The 11072-nt window shown below is 43.6% G+C and overlaps 1 protein-coding gene across 1 annotated transcript; it reads left to right on the top strand.

Moving 5' to 3' along the window:
• Positions 1-422: 422 nt before the first annotated feature.
• LOC125424821 (MAGUK p55 subfamily member 4-like) lies at positions 423-10747 on the top strand (the record flags this gene model as incomplete). Its single annotated transcript, XM_048482249.1, has 6 exons — positions 423-544; positions 3373-3450; positions 4561-4641; positions 7313-7444; positions 8807-8888; positions 10662-10747. Coding segments are annotated over 6 exons (581 nt in total), but the record flags the coding sequence as incomplete, so codon positions are not given.
• Positions 10748-11072: the final 325 nt, after the last annotated feature.

Below are 11072 nucleotides of genomic sequence, written 5' to 3'. Positions count from 1 at the left end.
AACGTGAGATGTAAAATAGATCTTCTGTGTATGGGGGGCATGTTTGCAACCAGCCCAATATAAATTACATTTCAGGAATACAACTCAATTTCTGTAGTTTTGTAGCATAGTCCAACAACTTGATATGACTACAAACTTTCACACAGGGAGCCCCAAAAGTCTTGCTAAAAACAAATCAGAGTGCATGATTGCATACACATATGATTTCCCCTAGCCATTCTTCAAAAGTTCTGGTGGAAATAATGGAAGTCCCCAGGCAGACAACAATTGTGAATAAAACCAGTTTATGTTTCACAATTAGTATGTCCCTTGGCACGGTTATGCAAACTCTTGATTTGGTATCCCAACAAAGAATCTGTAGATCAACTTGGAGAACATATTGCCTGTACTAACCTATACTGTCTGTGGGGTTTGGGGATTAGGTTTACCTCATGTTCTGTCTCTGGTCCTGCAAGAACTAAGCCAGTTCTATAAAAGAGATATCAGCAGTGTTGGTGTGTTGTATGACCTGCTCCGGTCCCCATGGCTACAGGCTCTTCTAAAGGTAATGTCTCTTCCCTTGCAAACCAACTAATTTTAATAACAGTTATGCTTCACGTCGCAGCCTATGGATTAGATTTCTCTGTATCATCAAGGAGGACTAATTTTCATATTATGTAATGGGAACTGTGATGATCAAAAGCTTTTTGTGTAAAGAGAATTCATTCCTCCACTGACGATTTGCTGTCTGCTGCTTTAGACTGGGTATGGAAATTCTCTGAGAAAAATATGCGTGAGTTATATAAGAAAACTCATACCAGCTTCAGGACATGAAACACCACAAATAATGTTGATATCATTGCAGATGTTGACACTGTACTCCTTACCTTCAGCCCACATCATTTATGAACAAATACAATAGCACCAGTCCTAATTTATGGGACACTCATTTCCCTCCATTGTGAGAACAGTCAGTTTCATTGTCATGTCTTCAGTGCAGCCCTTCATGGGGAATGCACAGGCTGGTCACAGAGCTGTGACCAGGAAGGCTTCCGGAGCTTTCAAGCACTTGGAGTGCTCGCCCCTGTCCCAGTGGTGGAATCCAAAAATTTTAGTAACAGGTTCCCATGGTGGTGGGATTCAAACAGTGGCGTGGCTTAAGCCAAGGGGTAGGTGAGCGGGGGCACAATGGGGGGCATGGCTTAGCAGGCACATTCCAGTGGCGAAGGGCATTAATAATTTCTCTGTTACTGTAAAAAACTCTTACTGTAAAAAAAAAGTTCCTGATTTCCAGCTGGTATCTTTCTGTCCCATGTAGAATTTAAACTCATTATGGCAAGTCCTATCGTCTACTGCCAACAGAAACAACTACTTCTCCTCTAATTAACTGCCTGTCAAATACTTAATACTTTCAAATACTTAATTTTGTTTCTAGAAATCAAAGGAAGGATACTTTCTTTAAACAAGGAACTTTACCATATTTCTAAAACATGTTTTTAAAACAGCCCAACAGGGAGAATTATCCCATTTTCTACCTTCGCTAACCAGCCACACAGGAAACAACAGGACTTTATGATTTTTTTGGACCTAATGGAATTTCTAATGTAGTAACCCCCTCTCGGCACACACAAATAATTAGTAACCCACTCTCGGGAACTGGTGAGAACCTGCTGGATCCCACCTCTGGATATACCTCACAAATTCTTCTTCTTTTCAATGATGACTCTGTTTGAAAAGTGTGCCACATGTGGCACTAAAATGGCCCAAAATGATGAACACTATCTTTTATTTCTGGGTGAGACCCATGTTTCCAAGACATATTTCATGTTGTTTCTTCAGCTCCCAAGGCCAGGCACAAGTGAGCTTCAAGGCTGCTCTTGGAGCAGCAGTGGCGTAGGAGGTTAAGAGCTCAGGTATCTAATCTGGAGGAACCGGGTTTGATTCCCAGCTACCGTCTGAGCTGTGGAGGCTTATCTGGGGAATTCAGATTAGCCTGTGCTACTCCACCACGCCAGCTTCTGGGTGACCTTGGAGCTAGTCACAGCTTCTCGGAGCTCTCTCAGCCCCACCTACCTGTGAGGGGGGAAGGGCAAGGAGATTGTCAGCCCCTTTGAGTCTCCTGCAGGAGAGAAAGGGGGGATATAAATCCAAACTCTTCTTCTCTTCTTCTTTGGGACAAATCTTTCACTTCAATAAATACTCCCTCTGCTAAGTTGTCAAAGAGGACCCACACTCCAACAGCCTCTTCAATTCCTAACTTGTTGTCTGGGCCAGTTTCTGATGTGACTTCACTGAATCCGAGGACTGCTTCAGAGATCCCTGTAAAAAAAGACCCCAAAGGTCAAAAATACCTCTCAGGCCAAGCTGCTTCCGCCTTGACCTTTGGGTGTATCTCCAACCCAGCCACAATCGACTTCCCTGCCTCATCTGCCAGAAGTGCTCCTTGATGCTGATCATTGCTGTCTCCTCAATGTCAAGACCGATGGTGGGATTCAAAAATTTTAATAACAGATTCCGATGCTGGTGGGATTCAAACAGTGGCGCCGCCGCACAAACGCACCTCCAGTCCCTATTGGGCAGGGAGGTTGCTTTAGTAACCCCTTCTCGGCACTCAGAAAAAATTAGTAACCACTTCTAGAGAAGTGGTGAGAACTGGTTGGATCCCACCTCTGGTCAAGACCCATCACTGGGTCATCAGTCAGATACCTCAACATCGATCCCCATCAGCCTCTCAACACCAGGACACCCAGGTTCCCTGTTATCCATCCCCTTGATGTCGACAGTCCAAATCACCTCATGCTGAAATCTGCACCTTAATCATGGCCGTAGGCTCAGTTTTTCACAGAGATGTTTTCACACTCCTTGTGCTACATTGCTGTTGTCATCAGTCATGGACTCAAGCATCCCTATCAGTTCTCAATTCTGTCATCTGAGGATGCCCTCTCCGATGTTTAGCTGACAGTCCTCCCCTTCCTCAGGAGATATTTTCAAGGTCCCTCTACTGTCATCTGTGACTTGATGGCAAAAAAAGAATTGTGGTGTTAGAACAGCAAATGGTTGACAACTGTGTTATACAGTATGATTTTTGTCGGCAAACAGCATGCACAGAACTATTTCAGTACTGGTTGTGTTTCCCAACTGTATGATGTACAAATCATGCTTAAGTTGCTGGACTTATCTGAATTCCAGGACAGTGCAATCTGTTGGTGTAAGGTTGGTTGCACTTCGTAGATGCACTGCTGGAAAAGATGGGCCTAAAAGACCAAGCAGAGGCCCAAATGGGGTAGCTATGGTGGGGGAAGGGATGGAGCATATACCTTTGCATGAACAATGTTTCCCACCTGACACTTTGCTGTGTCAGTGATGTATTATCTCTAATAATTGTCCTCTTAGGTTTATGAATGCCTTCATCAGTACATCAAAAGGAGGCCCGTTCCACTCACACCGCAGGCGCGTTCACTGACCAGTGAGGTGAGATTTATTTTTATTCATTTTATTAGATTTATATCTTGTCCCTCCCTGACGTAAGTCAGACTTGGAGCTGCCAACAGCACAACGAATAGTTAAAATGCATAATTTAGTTCAAAATCCCCTTCGGGGATGGGGTGGTATAGAAGTTTAAACAATAAATAAATAGACAGTGTCTAACCAGCTCCACACAAACACAGGATGACCATAGACAAAAGAAACAAAGGCCAGGATACTTCTATTCAGATGCTCCCACCAGTGACCTTGCTATCTCCATTGACACTCCCAGGCTATAGTCTTCATTGTTACTCATACTTCTATTCAGATGCCCTCAACTATTGACCTGGTTGCCTTCTTTGTTACTCACAGACTATGTTTCTCCACCCACCCTGGACACTCCAACAGATATATATACTCCACTTGCTTTCCCAACATCAGCTCCTCTGAAGATGCCAGCCACAGATGCAGGCAAAACGTCAGGAGAGAATGCTGCTAGAACACGGCCATACAGCCCGGAAACCACACAGCACCCAAATGAATGAATGAATGAATGAATGAATGAATGAATGGATGGATGGATGGATGGATGGATGGATGGATGGATGGATGGATGGATGGATGGATGGATGGATGGATGGATGGATGGATGGATGGATGGATGGATGGATGGATGGATGGATGGATGATGGATGGATGGATGGATGGATGGATGGATGGATGGATGGATGGATGGATGGATGGATGGATGGATGGATGGATGGATGGATGGATGGATGGATGGATGGATGGATGGATAATGAATAAATGAATAAAATCCCATCATGTTTCCCCATTTGGCACTACAAATTTCATTCAAATTCTAATTACGAGGGTGACCAACTCAGGAAGGAGGAACATAAAGTGAAACCAGAAACAAAACCATTGTCAAATCAAATAATACAAACGATAGAAGTAGGGGAGGGTTTCATTCTCCTTATATCAACGTTCAAAGCATTGTTTGACTATTTTGCTATTTAATCCTTTAACAATTTGAAGTACTTTTAAAAGAAAGCACTGAAGAATATACTATACACTTACTCAAGGTTCAGTTAGCTTTCCTTGCTCATCCCTCAGGTTTCAGAGTTGTTGCGTGGAGTCCATCCATCTTCAGAGGTGAGAGAGCTGAGGAAACTTCTGCGCAACCCCCATCTGAAGGCAAGTACTGTCCAGAGGTGGGATCCAGCAGGTTCTCACAGGTTCCCGAGAGTAGGTTACTAATTATTTGTGTGTGCCGAGAGGGGGTTGCTAATTGGTGATTTTGCCACATGATTGTTGCCTTAGTTACGCCCCTCCTCTCAGCAGTAGCGCGCAGAACTTGAAGCAGTCTAGCAGGAGGTGCACTGGCATGCGTGGCAGCCTGCGCCTGCGTGCATTCGTTTCCCGCCCAAGGACCGTCCTTGCCACAGCCCCGCCCAGGAATGGGTTCAGTTTGAATCCCACCACCATGGGAACCTGTTACTAAACTTTTTTTGATCCCACCACTGGTACTGTCCCCTAAAATTGTTCAGTATGGAGGATTTTCTGGAATTATTCTGCACTAAGGGTGAGAAGCAGATTTGGATGATACACAGCTCAAGAGGGGCCAGTCTAAGCCCTATTTTCCTGTCATGCCAACATGAAATATAATTATTTAACGGGAACTGCTGTGGTTCAGTGGAAGAAGGTCCTGGGTTTAATCCCCAGCTTCTTCAGTTTTAAAAGACCAAGCAGTAGATAATATAAGTAGTTAAAAAAGACCAAGCAGTAGATAATACGAAATACCTCAAACTGAGGCCTTGCTACCAGTCAGAGCAGTCAGATGGTCTGACTCAACATAAGGCCGCTTCTTGTGTGATCCTGAGTGTTAGAAAGTTTCTGCTAAAAGAGATGTTGTCGAAACCTCGAAAAAACCGAATAATCTGCCTTTTAGCAGATGTACCCTGACATTAGAAGAATGCACTTTGCTACTGAAAATAGAAAGGTGTGAGTTGTGAGTTAAGGTGTGAGTTAAGCAGTCTACAGATGTAGCTTTTCTTCTTTCTGTGGTGCTCCTCGTGACACAAAGAAGCATACACGCAAACCATATGCATGTTCTATTCATCGCAGGAGTGAAAAGCAGCTCTCCATCCATTTTGCATTGGATTCTCTTCTGTAGTAGGAGAGAATCACAGAAGGAAATGGAGACAACATATGATACAACCTGTGTAAAGCCACTCTAAGAGCATATTTTTATGCTATAGGTAGCATGTTCTTGTACAACCTTTGGTATGCCTTTACTTTGACACAGTGGTTTTTGAGGAATTTTCGGATGAGTAGAAGCATTCTGTTTATTTATTTAGTATATTTTACCCTACTTTTTTCTCTGATGGAGACCCAAAGCATCTGTGACAAACCTTTTAAAAATATAAACAAGGAAGATTTATTTATTTACAGGTTAGTTTTAAAGGAACAAGCCATCAGTGCAAGTCTTGAGGCAGACAAAGTAGAAACCTGGCCAATGCATATAAATGTCAACCGGTTATAATTTCAGACACTAGCTAGACTTTTCTATTGCGATATGTTTTCAGGTACAAACAGACATTTATTGACTAGCCACTAGTTTGTATTTTCTCTCACAAACAGGATTCCACCCACACCAGTCTGCCTTTTCCCAAGTCAGGCTGAATTGTACAAGATCTGCTCATTATCAGAGAAATGCCTAACCGTTGATTATCTAAGGAATGGGGGGGGGGTTATATTGGGAGGGGCGGTCCTGCAGGTTAATCCACGTGGCTGAGGGCTGTGATCCATGAGCAAAGAGGCTCTTGACCTTTGACCCATGACCAAAGAGGCTCATATTCAAGGGCTCTTCCTCCCGAGCATTCAAACTCTCAGTCAACCAAAGCATTGCATCCAGAAATGGAGCAGTCTCAAAAATTACATAATTTGTTTACAAATAAATTGTTTGGCCTCTTCATCTCTGCCTGCTCTGCCTTTTCTCTTGTAAGCTTCACACATTGGAGCTGATCCTACGTCCCAGTTTTTATTTTGCTTAAAAAAAACCACCTTTGATAGGAATGCAATAGTACCGGAAGATGCTATGAACATATGATCCCTAATACAGGGAATCCAGCAAGAATAAGGTCCAAATATAAAGCTACCCAAAACCTTTCTCAAAATGAGCATTTTCTTTAGCACTTCATCACCATATATCCTACTGAACATATGTTATCAAGCAAATGACATTTGGAACCTGGACCTGGAAGACCTGGTGTCTTTAGTCAGCAGTGGCGTAGGAGGTTAAGAGCTCGTGTATCTAATCTGGAGGAACCGGGTTTGATTCTCCGCTCTGCCGCCTGAGCTGTGGAGGCTTATCTGGGGAATTCAGATTAGCCTGTACACTCCCACACACGCCAGCTGGGTGAACTTGGGCTAGTCACAGCTTCTCAGAGCTCTCTCAGCCCCACCTACCTCTCAGGGTGTTTGTTGTGAGGGGGGAAGGGCAAGGAGATTGTAAGCCCCTTTGAGTCTCCTACAGGAGAGAAAGGGGGGATATAAATCCAAACTCTTCTTCCTCTTCCTTTTAGTTGTTTTTTGTGTGGGTCCTGATCTCCCAGCAAAGTAGTAGCATACATACAAGAATGTTATGAGGACAAATAAGATTAAAAAGCTACATTTGACGAGTACAAATGGGTCAGCTTTCTGCTAGGTCTGCTCATTACTAGAGACAGGCCTAGTAAATAAACAGTGTAAACAAAAAAACAAATGGCAACATTGGATGGTCAACTGGAGTTCCTCTTTCCACATCTTGCTTCCCAGAAGTCAAATTCAAAGATGATCTAATTCCTCCATTTTCTCCCCCTCACAGGCTTTACTATCAGCTCACGACACTGTGGCCCAGAAAGATTATGAACCGATTCTTCCACCTTTGCCAGACAACATTCCTGAAAATGAGGAAGCTATGAGGATTGTCTGCCTTGTGAAAAACAAGCAACCTCTCGTAATGCTCCATTTTAAGCTTAAACTTAGGCACCCTCTTCTAGTAATGCATTTCCCCCCACGTTCTGAAAAATGACACACACATTTTGAGTTACCTCCCCCCCCTTTAACTGGTGCTTATTTGCTAAATTAATACTTGCTTTTAAATGGAATGTTGAAAATTAAGTATGCTGAAAACTATGGAGCGGCAGTGGCGTAGTGGTTAAGAACAAGTGCACACTAATCTGGGGAACTGGGTTTGATTCCTTGCTCTGCCATTTGAGCTGTGGAGGCTTATCTGGGGGACTAAGATTAGTTTGTGCACTCCAACATAGGCTAGCTGGGTGACCTTGGGCTGGTCACAGCTTTTCGGAGCTCTCTCAGCCCCACCCACCTCACAGGGTGTTTGTTGTGGGGGGAAGGGGGAAGGGAAAGGAGATTGTAAGCCCCTTTGAGTCTCCCACAGAAGAGAAAGGGGGGGGTCTAAATTCAAACTCTCTTCTTCTTCTGAGATTGAAGATGTTTACATGTACTGAAGATTTAGCCCCAAAAATGTCCAGTTTAGATATTCAGTAATCATACAGGATTGCTTTTAGATGATGTTTTACCTGCTTGTATGAAATTGTTGGTGGAATGGTATAATATACATATCCCAGTCTTATCAGAGATTGGGACCTGAGCAGGTTTAGTACTTGAATGGGAGACCACCGAGGATGACTGCAGAGGAAGGCCATGGCAAACAACCTTTGCTTAATCACTTGCCTTGAAAACCCCATACTATAAATCTACTGCAACTTGATGATACTTTACACACATGTGTACACTCACACAAAACACTGTTGGCCCAGCCAGGTTAGCTGATCAGCCACTGTGTGAAATAGGATGCTCGACTCAATAGACTACAGGTTGGATCCAGCAAACTGCACTGATATTCTTCTGGGTGAGGGGCAGATACAAGTTTTCTACATTTGAGTACTTACTTTATGATATTTTTATCCTGTCCTTCTTCCAATGAATTCAAGACATGGTTCTCTTGTCTTTTCAAGATTTTTTAAATGATTGTGTTGGAAATAGAGCTATGGAGGATTGTGTGGCTTTCACATTAATTACATCTAATTGATTGGTGGCTTTATTGTGTGCTCTTAAGAAACATGATGTCTCCCTCTGGTGGTTTGGATCCTGCCTGACCCGTAGCTTTATGGCCTAGGGGGGAAGCTGAGGCAGGTAGAAAAGTAGAAGATCTATAGAAGGGGGAAGGACGTCTGCTAAGAACTCCATTCTCAATGTTTCTAACATATGTAATAACTTCTGAAAGCTTACCAAATCTCCACTTTAAACGAGTCAAACTGAAATGGAAATACATACTATTTTTTTTTATTCCTAGGGTGCCACTATTAAACGCCATGAGCTAACAGGAGATATAACTGTGGCAAGAGTCATCCATGGCGGGTTGGCCGATAGAAGTGGTAAGATTAATTAAAAATGAGCATCAGGGAAGGGATGCTGGGCTAGCTACATTTAATTTCAAAAAGAAAAGAACAGAACTGTGCAATGGGATATTGTGTGCTGTTACATTCTGTAAACCTCTTTCAGGGCAAACTGGGAAAAGATCTCTTCTTTGAACAGAAGGGTGCATTCTCAAGATAATGGCCCCTTCCGCACACGCAGAATAATGTACTTTCAATCCAATTTCACAATTGTTTGCAAGTGGATTTTGCTATTCTGCACAGTAAAATCCAGCTGCAAAGTGCATTGGAAGTGGATTGAAAGTGCATTATTCTGCATGTGCGAAAGGAGCCAATGGGTGGCATCCTACCGGGTGGTTTCCAATGCGGGAGAAAGAGGGTGATTTCCACTGATGCCCCTTTCCCACTTATGATTGCAATTTTACTGTTGTGTTCATAAGGGTCCACTCCAAGGGCAGCAGATGGAGAGGGAGGCAGGAAAGTCCCACTCTGTACGCGCCTCTCTGCTCGCAGGATGGATCCAGACTAAATTTTCTAGTGTCAAAATAGAAGTTTCCTGCCTACCCCTCCACCTGCAGCCCAAGGACTTCCAAGTAATGATGCTCCTAAAGGACAGGAGACCCCAAGGAATGGCATAGCAGGGTCTGCAGCAGGAAGGGGCAGTCAGCAGAAATTTCCAGTTTAGTCTGGATCCAACCCATGGATCTCACAGAATACCAGCCACTGTTCTTTACCATTACTTCCTAGGTAACTCGCTAGGGGCCATGCAATATCTTGTGACACAAACAGGTGTAACCCATGGTCACTTACACCATTTTAGAGGAAAATGTAGCCACTTAAAAATTGCCTCAGGAGCCCAATCTGTGGTGTGGCAACAACCAGTGATCTTGGAGCAGGCAACCCTACCACCCCATCTCCTCTTGGCCACTGAGGTGGGGGGTGTAGGGTGGCCAGACCCAGGTTGGGAAACACCTGGAGATTTGGAGATGTAGGCCTGGGGAGAACAGGGGCCTTAGTTGGGTACACTGCAAGAGAGTCCATCCTCCAAAGCATCCATTTTCACCAGGGAAACTGTTCACTGTAGTCCAGAGATGAGCTGTAATTCTGGTGTTGGCTGAAGTCTCTTGAAATCACAACTGATTTCCTGGTGATAGGAATATATGTGTGTGTATTAAGGCAAGCCCAAGTTCCACCTAGAGCAGATCTGTGCATTATACGGCCCACGGGCCACATCCGGCCCGCTGGATGACCCTGACTGGCCCGCATGAGTCACAAATAGTAAAAAATGTTAACATTTTGTCTACCATTGTTTTGAGAAATTTGTGTAAATAAATTACACTTTTTGGAAGGCGACCTCACTTTTTCATTGCATAACTTTAACATATACTAGTCTTGCCCACTTGTCAAAACAATGCTATTTACTGCTTTTTTATATAAAGAAATACAATAAATATTATGCAGAATTGAGTTCAGCCTTTTGGCCCGGCCCTCCACAATATTTTCTGTTTCTTATGCGGTCCCATGGAAAAAATAATTGCCCACCCCTGACTTAGAGGCTGCCATCTCTACTTCCATTTCAAAAAAAGCTAGTTCCCTGGTTACTCCTGTTTTATATGAAAGACTTAAGAGAATGTTGAGACTACATCTAGTCTGAGCATTGAATGTCTTTGTGCAGATTAAGGTGGCACGAGTCCTGGCACCTGTGGACGTACAGCGTGCCCTGGTCTACTTCTTAAGTGAAAAGCTTAACATCAGCCTTTGTTGTTGTTGCAGGGTTGTTGTACGCTGGAGACAAACTGGTGGAGGTGAATGGAGTTCCAGTGGAAGGGCTGGAGCCGGAGCAAGTCATCCACATTCTGGTATGACAGTGCAAAGATTTGAATAGCACCCAATGACAGCATGTAATCAAAGCAAACAAACATAGAAATACACTCTGGAAGTCACAGTTTGTAAAGTAAATCTCACTAAAGGTGTTTTCTCCAAGTTGTCCATGATTTCAGGTTTTGGACATAGCGTGCAGGGATGGCCGCAGTTTGCACATCCTCTTTTCTGCACCATATACTACGTTGACTAACTGTTCAAATTCTTTTGCTGTGTGATTTCCCTGCTTTGACGGGCAGTGCCATTTCTTTTCTGTCTCCTTTGTTCATAGTCTTCTGTGTTTGCTCATGGGATTAGCTTGAG

The sequence above is a fragment of the Sphaerodactylus townsendi genome, unplaced genomic scaffold, assembly GCF_021028975.2.
Source record: "Sphaerodactylus townsendi isolate TG3544 unplaced genomic scaffold, MPM_Stown_v2.3 scaffold_1126, whole genome shotgun sequence".
NCBI classification, from domain to species: domain Eukaryota; kingdom Metazoa; phylum Chordata; class Lepidosauria; order Squamata; family Sphaerodactylidae; genus Sphaerodactylus; species Sphaerodactylus townsendi.
The sequence above is the reverse complement of the archived record's forward strand: the minus strand, read 5'-3'. Positions and strand labels throughout refer to the sequence as shown.